This window comes from Mus caroli, chromosome 3 (assembly GCF_900094665.2).
Source record: "Mus caroli chromosome 3, CAROLI_EIJ_v1.1, whole genome shotgun sequence".
In the NCBI taxonomy this organism is placed as follows: domain Eukaryota; kingdom Metazoa; phylum Chordata; class Mammalia; order Rodentia; family Muridae; genus Mus; species Mus caroli.
The window spans coordinates 151,008,609-151,026,302 of NC_034572.1; the positions used below are offsets into that span (position 1 = coordinate 151,008,609).

At 37.7% G+C, this 17,694-nt stretch overlaps 1 protein-coding gene across 12 annotated transcripts in view; it reads right to left on the bottom strand.

Annotated features, from left to right (window-relative positions):
• Positions 1-17,694, bottom strand: part of Lrrc7 (leucine rich repeat containing 7) — a 461,164-nt gene that overhangs the window by 83,395 nt on the left and 360,075 nt on the right. For all 12 annotated transcript variants that reach the window (XM_029475024.1, XM_029475018.1, XM_029475023.1 and 9 more), the window contains 5 exons: positions 17,054-17,123; positions 15,303-15,402; positions 12,752-12,876; positions 10,608-10,856; positions 6,038-6,238 (listed from right to left, as the gene is read on the bottom strand). In XM_029475024.1, the coding sequence (XP_029330884.1) occupies positions 6,038-6,238; positions 10,608-10,856; positions 12,752-12,876; positions 15,303-15,402; positions 17,054-17,123 (745 nt within the window). The remainder of the gene's footprint in view (positions 1-6,037; positions 6,239-10,607; positions 10,857-12,751; positions 12,877-15,302; positions 15,403-17,053; positions 17,124-17,694) is intronic.

Below are 17,694 nucleotides of genomic sequence, written 5' to 3' on the forward strand. Positions count from 1 at the left end.
CCTCTGTGTCTGTAATTGAGCACTAATTATTTTTCTAATTTATATGAGCCCATTTATTCATTAGATGTGTTTTTGGATGCTATTTGTATGCCTGGCACTGTGCAAAGAACTGTGGAGGTTTCCCAGAAAGATACAACATGGTCCTCTGGGAATTTCCAATCTAATTGAGATGGAACAGAACTCATTTTAACACAGCATTGAATTATGCTGCGTCCTCCACAGGCAGTGTGGCTCAGTCATAGATATTGGATGTGAGAATTCTAGAGGCCGAACTCCTATGAGTTCCAAGTAGGAAGGGCATTGCTGACCAGTAGGATCTTTGTTCTACCCCATTACAATATCCCAGTAGTCCTGCATTCCTGCACCCCTGGCCTCTGCTCTTCAATCCCTGCTGTGTCCTAGGTGGCTGTCCGCAGTCACTGTGTGTCTGCTGTTTCTCCTTCCTGGGTTGTTAGCATTCTCATGGCCAATTCCAACCTATTTAATCTTCATTGCATATTGAATGTTGAATGTGGTAAATGGCAGTGGTGCAAGAATATGACTTTATAAAGAATGAACAATATAAAAGTTCCACAAGCTTTGAAATCCCCCCTCTTGATTTATTTCATTTTATGTGTTAGTGCTTTGCCTGCATGTACATAAATGCACTATTTGTATACAATTCCTGTGGAGGCCAGAAGAGGGCATTAGATTTCCTGGAACTGGAGTTTAACACTGTGGATGCTGATGAACTTGGGTCCTCTGCAAAAGCAACCAGAGTTCTCAGCCATTGAGTTGTCTCATCAGTGTATAAATTCCATGAGTTTTAATTTCTAGAATTCAGATCATTTCCAATTAAACAGGTATCAGGAGAACATTAAGAAAGCTAAAATTTAAATCTCCACTTTCTATACACAACAGCTGTGTCTTTTAACTTCTTTATGATAATTTGAATTCAAAGGACATTCAAGGTTTTGTTTGTTTGTGTGCTTGTTTGTTTGTTTGTGTGTGTGTTAATTTGGAGCACTGAACCAACACAAGTAGAGATGTTTTGTTGAATTGGAGAAGGATATACTTAGATAAAATAGGAATTTGGAAAGATTTGTCTAGTGTTTGGTTGGTGTAATAAATGGGCAGAAACACTCAAAGGAACAGGCTATAGGTTTCTGGTCTTTCAGAAAAAAAACCACATCCATTTCTTTAATTCTCGATTGAAACTTTTTTGTTTGAACTTGATTTTGACAGTGTATGAGAATATTTTCTTATGAAAAACCAACATCTGTCTGATACTAATCAATTTTTAAAAGAATTATATTTCAAGATGAAGATGATCCTATTAATTAGTTCAACTCTTTCCCTGGACCTGGGGCACAGAAAAACACTTAACAAAGACTCAGCATTAAAATGTGGTTCTCTTGGGTTCCCACACAGCTAGTCCCCACTCCAGAGTGAGGCTCCCAATGAGATCCCCTGTATCAGGGACCTAAAGCAAATGATCTGATTCAAAAGAGATCCTAGGAGAAAAAGGGTGATGAAAAGCCTGGGGCTGAAGAGAGAAATATGCATTCCCATAGAATTTCTAAGTTCAGCACAACAAATGCACAGTAAAATTTTAAGTTGGTATAACAAAGAGTAAAAGCATGTGTATGACTTGGGAGGAATTAATAAGAAGATGCAAGCTGCAGAAGCACTTCTGTGCAAGGACCAAGACATGCTGATCTGTCAATCACAGGGTACTGTTTCTCTGTCCTGTTTTTGCCTCGTCACTTATTAATCAGGCACCTTGGGCAAGGTGAAGTATTCTCAGACCTGCATCCAACACATTCATCAGATGAAGGTGGTAGGTAATAGAATTAGTGCTAATTAATTTCTGTCTAGTCTATGAAGGTAAAGGTAACTTATTTGTATGAAACAACTTGGGAAGGAGGTATTTTTAGATGACACCTAATACAAATAAAAGAGTTTCTTCTTTTAATAAACAGCAAAATGAAAATAAAATGAGATACAAGAACAAAATCAAGCAGTCATATCAACACAGACTGTTGACATTACTTCTTTTACCTTATGTTCTACAATTCAGTATTTAGCGTATTTTGCTCCTATGCATCAGTTTTTAAAATTTGTGACCAGGGCTCTGCATGGCCCATCTAGGATATGAGTTTCTGACCCTGTTCAAAGCTGAGGAAAGCAAAGTTTTGAGGCTGCCTCCATGGTTGTAAAGCAATCAACTTTTCTAAATGGCTCATCAGAAGTTCATCTAAATCTGTCTCTGGTTGAGAATGAAGTAGAGGGAGGAAAGGTGAAATGTCCTTTCTCTCTTAGTTCCACCACCCTTCCTTTAGTTAAATAGAATCTTGGCTCTTAGTAACATGGAGAAAGAGAGTCCCAAGGTAAGAGTCAAGAAGGTAAGAGTCTGAGAAACAGAGGGCTACCTATCTAAAAAAGATAAGTAGATAAATATGCTAGGAATTTCTTCAATGCACAGGTGAATAGTGGCTACACAAAGCAGCCAACAAGGACGAATCAATTCAACAAAACCTCAGAAACTCACCTGGCTTTCCATGAGCTTCTAATTGGGTGGAGAGTCCGATTATCACACTAGACTTAACTAATGATTGTTTTATTCCACAAATATTTATTGTGTGCTTTTTATGTGCTAGATTTTGGGCATATAGATGCTCCCAGTTTGTAGTTACATCTAGTAAAACCAGATTAAGTTGAAAATATCATTAAGTAAAAATGCTTTTGATATTTTTAACACTTTGCATTTTACAGCCCAGCAGCCCAGCAGCCCAGCACACTGTAGTGGATGTGGTGTGTACTGATGCTGCAGCTGCTGAAGGGCATGTGGCTTGTTGAGTATGGAGAGCACATTGTTAGCCAAGCAAAAGGTCAGAATCCAAAATTGGTGTATGGTTTTTACTAAGAGCTGATGGCTTTGGCAGTAAGGCAAAGTTGAAAAACTCCAACTTGAATCATCACACACTACAAAAGATGGAAATGGCTCTTACTCTCTGAAACTGTCTGAAGCTAATATACAAAGTCTTCGTAAATGTCATCATTGCATTCAATGCAAGCAAACAGAGTGATGCAGTAGAGAAAGCCAGGAGGTTAGACTGATCAGGGGTGGCCCTTTGAGATTTAAAGGGTGAGGGCATACTAGCCATGCACAGAGCTGGGGAATGAGCACACAAAGTTCAGATGACATTATGAAGGAAAAAGGCAGGAGGGGAAGCTTTCCTGTCACCAGCTCTCTTGGTTTCTATGGCTGTCCTGGCTCTGTTCTTTATCTAGTATAACAGTGTGAAAACTCTAGGGTGTGGAAAAGGTCAGCTGGGGCTAGCTTTCTTTTCTCATTCACTTGGCATCCTATCAAATACAATTACCGTTTTTTTCCCTCTTTTGAGATAGGATCTCATGTATCCCAGGCTATCCATTGATTCAAAGCTAAGCTAGAAACACACATGAAATCTAGCCAAAGATGAGTTTGAACTCCTAATATCCTTTCCTCCACCTCCCAAGTGCACCATTACACTAGGCAATACTTTGTATTACCTTCCAGATTTACTTTTTCAGTCTTGCTTACCTCAATTCTTCATTTTTCTCCCCTGGTTAAGGTGTTTAATCACCTGGCTGATTCTATAATGAAGTGTGTAAATCTCTACTGCACAGTCTACACACACCACACTGACAAGGTGGTACAAGTTTGCAGTCATGGTCCTCAGGAGGTAGAAGCAGGTTAGTTTTGAGTTTGTGACCAGCCTGGGCTAATATACAAGTATTGAAACCCTGAATAAAAAATACAAAATATATACAGATGCAAAAATATACAATAGATGCAGAGCCTTCATAATCAATAACCTACTTGGTTATTCACACTAATTAAATCAGGACACTGAATAAAATGTAGTGTGGCCCTTAACTTGGCTATATTTAAGAGGGCAATGAATGCCTACAGTTGGCTCAATGGAAAGGAGATACAGTTTCAATTTCAGGAAAAGTATTGAAATCTCCACTGGAATTTCTTTTTACAGAGATCACATCAGCGGATGGAGAAAGGGATGGGGCGGGTCACATAGGACACATCAGGTTGGAAATCAGCTTCCATTGTAGCTTCCCTAGCTAATGAAGAACCTCAGACTTTTCTCCCAGCAGCAAGAAGCTATTGCCAAGGAAACAATTAGGTTGGCACTCTTTTTAGGAAAAGCGTTGCCAAGGCAACAAGGAGGCTGGGGACAAAGTAAAGCAAAGAGACAATGGCTTTGGTAGCAATGCTGACAGAGTTGTGGACTTGAGGAAACAAAGCGGAATATGTGAAGGTTTGAGTAACTATTTGGAAGGGATAAGGAGTGAAGAGAAAGAAGAAATTATTACCCCACTTTTATCCTCAAAGATAGATAATGGTAGATAATGTTGTGAAACCAGATTAAGCTTGGGGCAGAAGATGTATTATTTTTGGCATGTTCATGGAATACTTAAACTAAACTTATCTACTATGGGTTATTATTAAATTTATGACCACAGATATTTTTCTTGCTTTTTACCTATCCAATTATGAAATTAAGCAATTTTAAATGTTCTTATATTTGTAGTGAATTTACTCAGGGTTAGGTTTTCATAACCACAGTGCTACAAAGGGTGTTGAGTGTGATTCCAAGAAATTTAAATACAAAGGGTGTGTGTGTGTATGTGTGTGTGTGTGTGTACACACGTGCATGCGTGCACATGCGCGTGCACTTGCTAAATTCTACTTTCTGTCCTACTTGTACTATTGTAATATCTTAGATGGAAGACTGTGACTTTGCTTTGATATGTGTGGTTATCATGTGAAGAGACCACAGTGGTACTTGTAAGGCAAAGAAAAAAAACTAAACTGAATATTTACTTTATCCTCTAAAACTCCAGGTTTCATTTCCATAAAAGTGAAAGTGTACTTCTCTTTTGTGTGGATTTGCATTCTATAACTATGACTTTTTTGTTTTGTTCTTGCAATAGGGTCTCACTCTGTATCCAAGGCTGGCCTTGAAACTTCCAGCCATCCTCCTGTTTCAGCCTCCCAAGTAGCTATGGCTGTTTTTGCTCAAGGTCTTCTCCCTGTCTGGAATGTCCTCCACTGGTTCCTATGTTAAGGAAATTATGTCATCTTTCATACATGTTTCAGTCCTAATTTAGAACAGGAAACCCTGGCATCACTTCATGTGTGTTTCTAGCTTAGCTTTGAATCAATGGGGAGCCTGGGACACAGTTTCATTTATTTTAGCCTCTCACAGTGTTTAGCACAGTGCTACATATACTGTTGGTGTTCATATGCCACAAATTGATTATCTGAAATGCAGATTTGTAAAAGAGTTTTGTGTATTTAGATTTTAGAGAAGTAATATGGATCAGACATGCTTGCTCCAATTGTGTTTCTAGCAAAAGTAAAAGATGCAACTAATTAGTTGAAGAGTTGATGAGATAGCAGAGGTGGCATAATGTAGTTGATTTCTTTTCAGACAACACAAATCAATAAGACTGAAATTATCGCTTATTTCCAAACATAGGAAGCAAGCCTTTCATGGTCAGATCCCACAAGCCTGGGTTTTACTTGTTCCTGATCCTGGTTAATGTTTGTGGGTTTCTTTTTCCTCTTTTTCTCTTTGTCTGTCTGTCTGTTTGTCTGTCTGTCTCTTTCTTTCTTGCTGAAACTCAAACACAAAAACATTAAAAACAATTCATGCTAAACTTAGTAGGGATTTTACTGTGATTATTCAAATAAAAGTGTCCCATTAGTTTTCCCAGGAAATGATCAGATAAATTTTGGGTAGCCAACATTTTCATGGGTAGCTGATGAGCCACTGTACATATTAAAGATATAGTAGTGATTTGGGCTGGGGGCGGGGGGAGCCATCTTTGATTTACTAGATGTAACCATCCTATCTCAAAAGAGGAGTAACTTTTATTTAAGAAATAATGTGTAATTTGCTTATTAAAGCAATCTACTCAGTTAGAAGAAACATCATCACGCAGAAGTCTAAAAGTCAAACCACACTGGCAATTACCAATAACCTCCAAATACCTCCACTGTAATCTCCTTTGGGGCCACCGGCCACTTGTGTTCAAACTTTTCTTTCACAGTTTGCTCCGTGTTAGCTGTTGGATTTGAGTTCTCAACACGCACTCCATGGCTTGGCTTACCCACCAGATTTTGAACAGATTTTACCATATTCTTTAAATCCTCCGGGTAAGGAGTTGGATATCGTTTTAGGTTTATTTCAACCTAGAAGTTTATAAAGAGAAATTTAACATAAAAATGACTTCAGCAAGCATGTTCACCAAGCTACTCCATGGTACAAGCATCACGAAAAACAAATGCAATACAGTGAGTGTTGAGCTTCCCAGGGAATTCCTGTTGACATGAGGAGTTGGGCTTGAAGCATATTGAACTCTGTGGGGCTGGCCCCAACTCCTTCACACTCTTATTCATCAACAACTTTTTTGGTTTTTAGGTGAGTGAAATAGCAGTACATAAAACTTTTAAGTGACTGCTAATGTTAAAAAGTAGAATCAATATATTATCAGCTGCATTACATCTTAGAACTTTCCCACCTTTGGTATTTAATAATTTTAAAATTTAATAACTTTCAAAGTTGGAATGTCTTTGGAGTTCAGTGCAGGTATTGGGAGGAGACCTTAGAAGATTTACAAGTGGAGTTAGGCATTGAAAAAGCCAAACATGAGTTAGCTTTATACAAATTTATAACTAGCACACAGTGTTAAAAGGTAAGGTAGCTTTTTAAAAATACTTCCCAAAAATCTTTGGGGTGACTTTCATACTTGTTTTATAAACTAATAAAACCATATGCTTCTTAAGTAGTAGTTTATATAAAGAGAAATAAAAAAGTCTCTCTTTCCTAATATGTTTTAGGTAAATGTAGATATTTTGGCTAATATTATCCAGATGTTTTTCCATCTTTAAATCCTTTTGCAGGTGTTAATCTAACTCTTAAGAACACATTTGAAGGCCTCTGCTTAGTACTGATTTTGTTTATGTAGAATATTCTACTAGGAGAGGACTCATTACAATGTATTTATTTGAAAGAGAATCAATACAAGTTGTTCATGCTGACTGAAGGGACTCACATAAACAGATAGGTGTACCCAGTTTGACTCCGGCCAACACTATGTTACTTTCAATCTGAGCAGAATCAACTTTTTAATGGAATGACTTAAGTGGTTGTGGTATGTGTTTGTGGAGAGCATGTGTGTGAGGCTGGAGGGTGGCAACAGAGGAGGTGGGACAGAATGAAGGAGGAAGAGGGTGAGAACAGAGGAAAGCAGCCAGGAGGGACTCCCTACCTGGTCCATGGCATGAGGGAGAGGCTGGAGAATATGGAGGACTCAAACACTTTTGCTAATCTGCTATTTTAGCAAGCTCACCAACGGTGTTACTCTTAGGGTTCACTGTGGCTCATTATCCGAATTAGATACAGGGATTAGTTGTTATTATGTAGTTTCTTTTGATATTAGAAGCATAAAATTACTTTCCAATATATTTGGATTGCAGAGAAAGACCCTTTTTTGGTTAAATAGGGTAACTTACTTAATTTTTTATGTTCTAAAATAAATGAGAATAAATGAATAAATAGAATTAAGGCTGTAAGAACCAAAGAAAAAAAATTAGGTTTCATAGGAAATGTGAGTTGTTATAGTTTGCTACTGATATGTTCCAGGAGGTTGACTTGTAGTGTATTCTTCAGTAGACATAAAACAATGATGGCCATGCTTAGGCAGAACACACTAATGTGTATGTATTCAGTTGTATTGAGGATGCTTCTGATCATTTTAAAAGTGATTGATGCAGTATTTTGCTCACATCATCAGAATATGTTTGGTTGTTTGACTGCTGTGGAAGTATTTACATGCAGAAGCAGATCTCACACAAACCTTAAACTATTTGGCTGTAACTTTCAAGACTATGGGAGGACTGCTATTTAATTACTTATTTAAAGGGATCATTTTATATTTTTTCCTTACAGTGTCTCTTCCCCAAATTTGGGAATCTTTAGGAATCATTAAACCTGAATTTGTTTTATTTAGAAAACAAACACTTTGCCTCCATTCATTATTCTTACAGAACATTGGACTTGGAGTCATAAAGTACAAATTCAAGCTGTAGATGTACCTCTAAGTAGCCAATAGCCTCTAATCTGTTGTTTCTACTTGTGAACAATAGAAACCTAACACGTTTTCCACACACTTGCATTTATTTAGAACTAAAATAAATACAAAGGACTCAAACATATATTACAAATATGACATCTATGCAGAGATCTCAGTTTGTAATCCAGGTTGGCATAGAATCTCAATCCTCCTGCCTCAGCCTCCTGATTGCTGGGGTTATAGATAAACACCACCAAACCCAGCTTGATATTATCTTTTTTTTTTTTTTTTTTGGTTTTTCGAGACAGGGTTTCTCTGTATAGCTCAGGCTGTCCTGGAACTCACTTTGTAGACCAGGCTGGCCTCGAACTCAGAAATCCACCTGCCTCTGCCTCCCGAGTGCTGGGATTAAAGGCGTGCACCACCATGCCCGGCTTGATATTATCTTTAATATAATATTCTATTTGTTTATTTAAAAAAACTCTGGATTCCTTTGATAATTTAGACTATGACCCACATGTCTAGCTACATGCTGAGTCTTTCCTTTAGTTGTATAAGAGGTAATTATTCTATTCATTGTGTTCTAGGCATTATGATGAATGTTTTATAGAGATTTTTAATTTAATATTGGTTAACTGTATGAAACGCAACAAGGTTAATAATTACTCTTATAGGTTTAAACACAAATTACCATATATTACTATATATCAAATTATAAATACTACACATTATGGGATATTATTAATTTGTAATTGTACATTTAAATTTTATACAGTAGCTGTTGTCACTTTACAAAAGGTATATTGGGAGTGAGAGTGCTTAACTTTTCTGAGGTAATGTTAAAGCTTAACATGGATTCTCAGATTTATATCACAACACTGCTGATTAGTTTAGAGATATTCTCTGCTATATAGCATGATACAAAACTGTGTGACCTTGTGGAAAAAAGTGTTATAAAACTAAGATGTAAACTTCATTGTTAAATAATAAGATAATTGTAATTTTAAAAATAAAGCTAGGTAATTCTAATTTCACTTCTTTTAACATGAAACTGCAGTTTAGAATTTAATTCTATTTTAAGCTTTGTGCAGACGTATTTATATCTTTTCTTCCTCTCAGATCCTGCCTTCAGTACTTCAGAAGTGCCACAACATGGTCATAAAGAATTACATTACTAATTCAGGGAATCCATATCTAAAAGCAGTTTCCTTATTTAATAACACCTGGGCTAGAAACATTTCCCATCCTAATATGATATAAAACAGTGAATTTCTGATACGCAGAGGTGGGCAAATCTCCAAAATTCATTCTGAGATAGTGTTAAATTTGTCACTCACTATAAAGTATTTGCTCATGTCACACATACATTGCATTAAAATGCAAGACTTTTACTAAAATATATATATGTATATATTTTAATTTTTGGAGGTAAAATGCTTCACAAGACTCTTAGCATCTAAATACAGTACATTAAATGCAAATAGCTGCTTCAAGGCATTGAAAGACCTTGAAAATTCAATAAAGAGAGAATTACTTATTATTATAAGTGGGCATTCAGAAATGGTGTATTGGATTCAGACAGAACTGTTTCTCATATATTATATTATATATGCATAATATAATATACATAATCATCGAATTTGAATTTGATAGTAAATTCCAGTAAGAGAAACAATAGAGTTTTGCAGTGATTATTAAATATCATCTTATTCTAGAAATTAATGGAAATTAATTTTACAAAGAAAAGAAAACAGGGCAGTTTTAGTCAGGAAGGTGCATTCTCAGCTTGTCTTATATTGTGGAAAGAATATAAGACATAGAATGAGAATCTAGTCCATTACATGTGGGTGGTAACATTTACAAAATGTTTGTGTTTTCCCTCCTATCAGTTACCCTCCTAGGCCCCCATCTCTGGGAAAGGAAACTCCTCCCTGCCATACCTCACGACCCTATCTTCTCTTACAGGAATTCATATAATTTGCATCTTCAAATTAAGGGAAACTGCAGCCCGTGAACAGAAGTCTCTGCTCAGAGTCCATTTCCAGCAAATCTTTGTTTCGACTTCTGGTGTTTTCCAGTCAGGTTTTATCTAGTCTCCTCAAGCTAACCCTGAGAAGCATGCATGTTCACGGGAGGACAATTCTAATCCTTTCCAAAGTCTGGTCAGCATCCTCACAGCTTGCAGTATCCCGCACATTAAAAGAAAGAGCCAAGAAGAACAAATAAAAGCGAAGCCCCAACTTTAAAGCCATGCCAGATAACCCACAAAAAGGCACCTTAAATTGATGTCCCCGCCCTCTGACTCAGGCCTCCCCACCTTTTGCCAATGTCCAGAATCTAAAGATAAATTGTATTCAGACACTGGCAATCTGAAGTGTGCTGTGCGATCAGCAGTTCTCACCCATAACCATGCAGCACATACCCCATAAAGCACTGATCCAGGGAGCCTCTACTGGGCTTCTCCTACCCCACACACCTAGGCCTACCTGTCTGCCACTTAGAGAGGGAAGAGTGGTGGACTGTGCTGCCACTGGCAATGGAGCACACATGCTCCTCTCCTGCTGGAGGCCACTTATACAACCCCATGCCAGCTGGGGGTCACTCTGGGGGACGGGCATATCTTGGATCTGCTGATCACACCTGGCCCATGGTGTGCAGCAATCGCCAGACAGCCTGGCAGGTTGGAGAGTAATCCCACGCTGGCCCCTGTCCCAGGGGGCTTGGCAGGAGAGAGCCTGTGGGAGAAGGAATCTCCATTTTCTGGGAGAAACAGGAGCACTGCAGCAACACGTTTGCTTGATTATTTTCTACTCTTGAATGTTTTTTTTTTTTCTTTCATTCTGGACAATGCATTTAAAACAATGATTTTACTTCCATGTAATAAAACAGCATAACATGAAGCCACGGGGGCCACCTTCTCCCACAATGAAGCATTCACACGCACTGTACACACTGCAAGCAGGGCTTTTGTCCCACTGAAAACTGATGGCATAGGCCCATGGTTCCTTTTTAAATTTCAGGTCGATTGAAATTAAAATGGTGCTAATTTTAATGTACATGTAATGAACCAGAAGAGCATGAGCTGTTAAGACTCTAGGGTGTTCCATTCATCATCTTCCCTCGATGATGTACCTAAAAGTGTTTCTCCTCTAATTTGTCTGATAGCCAGTGGCATCAGGAACAGCCAAATTAGTCAAAGCCAAGTAGTTTGAGATTTTGGAAAAACATTGTTTCACCAAAATGCAAATAAAAGTGAAAGTAAATAAATGCAGAGAAAAACAAACAAACAAACAAACAAAAAAACCCAAACCATTCTAAAACACATGGAATCCACTATGAGCATAGAGAAACCAGTCACAGAGCACACAAACAGGGACTCAGAATTATCATCTCCAATTATTATCTCCATTTCTATATCCTTTGTTTTTATCAAGATATCTATGGAGCATATCAAAGGTATTTTCTTTTGGATCCTTGATTATGTAGTTTTAAGAGGAAGCATGTAGCTATTTTCAAAATTCAGTGAAACATAAAAATGTAATCAAGAGTCCAATACAGAATGCATCACCGAATGGATCTTGGTTTAACCAAAAATCATTGAAAGGGAAAACAATTGTTTTAAAGGTTCTTATCCAGTTTAGCATAATTATCCTCTAAGACATCACAAGTTTTAAAACTTGTCTCTCTGGTTGAAAGAGAGCAATAACTAATCATTCCTAAATGTCTTTTCATCATTCCTAAATGTCTTTTCAAACAAAAAATTTAAATGTAAGCCTGCCATTATGTATTTGTGACTCCATTTTGAGTTTCCCATGATGACTCAGTCATCACAAATAATGGTTTAAGAAAACAGAAAATGTTGTAAGGTGGGAACACGGAACACACCACACAATCTTGATTTATTAATAAGGTGCCTACATAGTTACTTAGGTCATTAGTCTCTATGAGTTAAAGCTGTTAGTATTTATGTCAGTTTTTAAAAAGTGCAAAAAATTAAGGAGAGATTCAAGATGACATAACATGAAAATTAAGTGTTAATGAAATCTCAGCCAATTCAAAGATTTGAAAATTGAAATAATGGAAAAAATAGATTAAAAGTTTAACCTTGTTTCTTCATTCAGAAGAGTCACAATAAAAGATTTCTTTTAAATATAGTTTTAAAGAAAAGAAGTTCTTCTCAAACACCCTAGCCATGAAGAAGGCTTTAGGGATGCAACATTAGTGGCCTGTCTGCGAATAATACAAACACAAACGTGTATTTTGGCTGGTGCTATCTTCATGAAGCATGGCCCAGTGAAGGAAAGGATTGTTGCAAAGTGTTACAGCTGAATGAGGACTTGAGGTGACCTTTCTCTCACTTTCAGCTTGAATCTCTCTCATGTTATTATACTGGAGGGTGTGTGGAGGGGGAAGTGCAAATCAGACTTGCTCAGTCAGAACCAGGACATTCATATCATTCTGAATCACACCAATGTTGCCCAAACATTGGCCCTCTACACTGGGCGTGTTCATGAAAACAGACATGACTGCAACCTTCCAGAGAGGGTCACTCAGTGTATCCTTCCTCTACCTGAGTAGTAACAGTGGACAGATAAGAACAATAACAGAGAAACAAAGGCCAAAAGTTCACCTTAACTTTCCCAGCACTTTCGTCATCTTCTTTTTTATCCTCAAATTCAAAGGCAACAGTCATGCGCTGTTGTCTCTGCTCCTCCCACAGGGTGGGGTTGAAGCTGTCGCTGTCTGACTGGAAATCTATGGAGTCCAAAGTATTAATGCTTTTCTTTTCTCTTATATACACAATGTATTTAATAAATTTAATATATTATGAAAAAAGAGACAGCAAGCACCACCAATGATTACAATAAATACATTTAAAAGGACATGGGAAAGAAGTATTGAGAAAGAAGAAGGGAATGGAAAGACAGGAAGGGAAAGTAGAAAATTCCTTTTTACATTTCTTATGTGGTCTTGTGCATTGTACTGTTAGTCATGAGGGGTTGGAAAGTTTCTAGCATAAGAGTGGGCTTCCCTAGGATAACAGTAACAGCAAGGAGATTGATTGGAGCATTCCAGTCTCTGGACTCCTAACAGCAGCAGAGGAGTCACGCTAACATCATCCTTGGTATGGAAAAGCTGGCTGAGTTTTCAGATTCTGATCTAGGGCTCTCAGGTCTCGGGTTCTACTCTCAGTTGTGGTGGCTGCAGAACCTGAGCCATATTAAAACCAAAACAAAGCAAGAAATTACACAGCAGTGAGTTTTCAGTAAAGTGCCCAGTAATCTGAGTTTCTTGCTGATTCTTTGTGGGAAGTGTCTGTGACTGGAGTAACCTCATTTCTAAGGTAGGGATCAATTCAGTCTTAACACTATAGTTTCATTTAACTTGAATGTGTCTCAAATAAGCAGGGAAGATTTATAAATCCCCAATTTACATCAAAATGTTGTCTAATGCTAAAATCTGCTTTGTAACACAATAGTGAAAATTGCAGGAAAAGCCAGGGACAAGTGCTTAGTTGAGGCTAAATCATGTTCCAAAGAATTTCCCTGTCATATCTTTCTTTGTTTCACAGGATTCTTAAAATTAATTTACTATTTTCTTTTTCAACAGACAGAAGTTGACTGACTGGGTTGAAGTTCAAATATTATTTTTAAATTATTATACCAGACTTTGTCCTTTAGTAGAGGAACACAAAGAAAATCCAAGGCAGCAAAGGCAAATGCCTTCCTATCTCAGGTCACCACTGCTGACCTCATAGCCCAGAAGTAACCAGGGGTTTAGGCAACACACTGCTTCTCAGGGATGACTTATGGATCTGGGTCACTTTTGATCTTTTCTTTGCATTATTTCCAAACCCAGGAATTTTGCAAAGAAGAGGAAAATAAATCCAGGTTAATAGAACAGTCCTTTCTTGGTTCTTTATGGTACAAAAACTTTGAGGCTTTTCTTTTATAAAATCAAAAGATTAATTTATGTAGATGTGAAAATTATATTTCAAAACAACCTTCCCTTTTACTATTTCTGCAAACCAGAAGTATCCTTACATATTCCCTAATGATTCATTCACATCTGGACGTCAGAGACTAAAGCCATCTATTATCATTATTTTGAAAATGAGAACACACAGGCAAATGGTTCAATGTACAGGTTAATTTCAGACAGGGTGGGTTTATCTGTGGCTGTATCAAAGTGGGCTCATTGTTCTAAGAACTACCATGACTTTGCATGATTACAGAGAACACATACCAGTCAGTCCTGTTTCAAACAGGAAAGGGCAAACCATTTAAAGATATGTATAAAAGTGTGACCACAGGCTGGAAGATTTATTTGTAACAGATGTGGATTTTTTTTTTTTAGAAAGTATCTTTAATTATAGCTGCTGTAGGGAATCTCAATATAAAGATGAAAATGCCATTATTGTAAATCCCATCCTAGGACTATCTCACATGTAGGGATCCAAGATCACTGCACTGATATTTAAAATACGCTGTGAAATATAAGATCACAGAGAAAAAGACCTTCCCCAGCCAGTCTTTCTTTCTCTTTGAAGCCTGTCTTTCTTTTTGCTGCTAGTAGCTGAGCACAACATTTGATGACCAGGTCCCATACCCTGCAGCTTAATCTTTAAAGGAGTTTCTGTAGAGTGCTGGTATTTCTTTCACATTTGGAGTCTATGTGTGTGCCTGTGTCTGTATGTTTATGTGCATTTGGGTACATGTGTGTGTGTACGTGCAAGTGGAAGCCAGAGATCAACAGTGTCTTCCTCATTTCTCTCTACCTTAATTTTTAAGGAGGCATTTCTCACTTGGAACCTAGGGATCACCAATTAGGCTGTGCTGGCTGATCAGCAAGTACAAGGCATCCGTCAGTCTCAGCTCCCCATCTTTGTGATTACAGGCTATGTGTCACTGTGCTTGAATTTCTTACACTGATGGTATGGCCTGAACTCAGGTAGGTTCTGATGTTTGCTTATCAAGCACTTTCCTGAGCTATCTCCTGAAGGAGCCATGTCTTTGGAATCTTACTTAAAATATTCCAGCATGGAGCCTCAGACTCCTAGATGACATACTATGGAGTTTTATTGTCTGTGAACCAGTATTCCTGGATAGAGATTAGAATTAGACATTCTTTTTTATCCACAACATCATAAACATTAAAGAATGTATCAGTTGACAGCCTACCTTCATCACCACGGGGCTGCTGGGGAAACATGTAGTTGGTCAGTACCCTTTGCTTGGTTTCTGGATGGGCTTCTGTTTGCAGAGGGATAAGGGCCTTGGACTGGAAGCAAATGAGCACCAGTTAGATGAAGAAATTAGTCAAGATTTTATACAAGGAAATGGCCAATAGTCTGATCTTTCAGAGATGAATGGGTAAATGGAGAAACCACAGATAATGCTGAGACTCCGGATTTTAAGGTTTTCATGTTTAGGCTTCTTTAGTATATTCTTACAAAGCTTACCAAAACCTGTTCAGCTATGCACTTCAGTTCTATCTTGAGGAGACCAGAGAGTGCTAGACTTACTGTTCAGCGGAGTGAATGTTTGGAGTGGTCCCGGCCATGCATTCCTTTTCAGGGGTTGTGTTCTAGGCAGATATATGGTATCTGCACTTGCTATTGAGCAAGGCATGCCCCGCATATGGATAAAAGCTGTGTAAGAATCTGATGTTTATGCTGAATTTTATCCTCCATCACTAATTTGATATCAGGAATACCATTTTAAAGGCTTTTAGAACTCAGGTATTATTTTCATAAGAATAACATAAAGACTGCTTCATAGGGAATACAGAAGGTGCTCTGGGGTATTATTACACCTCATGAAGCTGTCTAGAGACATTAACTCACAATTTTAGTTAAATGGAGCAGTAACTTTATGGTTATTCTCCAACAAGAATAATACTTTGATAAAGAAATTTTCACAATGTAAGGCTACTGCCCCAGCAGCAGAGTTCACAGACTCTGGAGATGACCATCTGGGAGGACAGACCAGTTCAGAGGAGGCCATAAGAGTTTGGATGACAATCTGACCTTTGGCCAGCAAATGGAGGCAAGGCCTGTGATTAGCTGAAGAAATACCAAAATTCTTGTGCTTACACTGTAAATTTTGTAGGAGTCATTTTTAATTTTTAATAAAAGTGCTCAAATAATTGAAATATATACTTGATGTCCAGGGAATATTGATATATCAAACCAAAGGTGTATTGTTTTTATTTGGCCATTCATGTTTTGGGGTGGGGATTTTTCAAAGATTTAGAAACACAAAGAATGATTAGTAGTAAACTCTGGTTAAATGACCCACAGCTGCTTTTGAGTCAAAGCACATGCCTCTGTTTTCTGTTATTTTTCAGTTAATAAAATTATTCATTAACATGCAACCCCTGATTCCGTTATAATCTATTTTCATGAGTATATAAAAATATTAAGATAATCACAAAATACTGAAGATAGCTATCAATATATCAGCAAAGGTCTTCAATAAAGTTTTAGAATCAAGTTGATTATAATTAAAAACAGTGAGGAAAAAGGAAGATAGTGGCTAGCAATTCCCTCTTGTGGGGATTATGGTAATGGTTTTTCATTTTTTTACCTTCGGAGCTATAATTAAAGCATACCCTCTAAGGACATGTGTACCACCAGGATCTGAAAAGCCATACAAACCATCCATTGTATATTGTATCTCTGAAAATGAAGTAAGTATTGAACAGAGGTATTTGGGGAGATTATGACATTGCTTCACCTACAGCAGTATGTGATGGAGCCTTTGCACAGATCTCTCCTCCAGGCATAAAGAATCTATACTTTATAATAGTTGTCAAGGGTATATACTGGGACTCAGTAATCCAGAGTTTCAATCACACACACATTTAAGGAACATGATAAATCAGGGCATAAAGGTTTTTTATTTTATTATTATTATTATTTTTATTTTACCTGATTGTCAGAAAGCCACAATGCTGCAAGCTCTTTGAGTTTGGTGAAAGAGAATGGCAAATTCTTCAACCTGCAGAGACGAGAGACATCTGATAGCACAGGCACAGACAGCAAAGCTCATTTCTAGGAACTTTAAATATACTACTGTGTTGGTTAATTTCTCTCTTTAATCCTTTCTCCTGAGTGCTCAAACAATCTTAAAAGAATGAATATCTTCCTTCCTTTTATATTAGCATGTGTGAGTTTGTGCATGTATATGTGTGTGCGCTCGCGCATGTGTATGTGTGCACATTGTGCCCCTACACGTGTGTGTGTGTGTGTGTGTGTGTGCACATGAGCATGTGGAAGCCAGAAGACAAGTTGTAGTTTTTGCTCTCCTGCCACCATGTAGGTTCTCAGGATCAAACACAGGTGATCAGGTTTGGCAGCAAGTGTCTTTACCTTCTGAACTAGCTCCCAGGCCCAAGGCCACAAAAAACCTTTCTAATCCTTCAGTTACTCCCATAAGTCTCTAGATAACATAAAAATCCTCTTAGCCCTCACAGTTAAGCTCTCCAGTATGCACCTCGGGGCTAGAGAGATGGCTCAGCAGTTAAGAGAACTTGTTGCTCCTCCTAGGACATGAGCTCAGTTCACAGTCC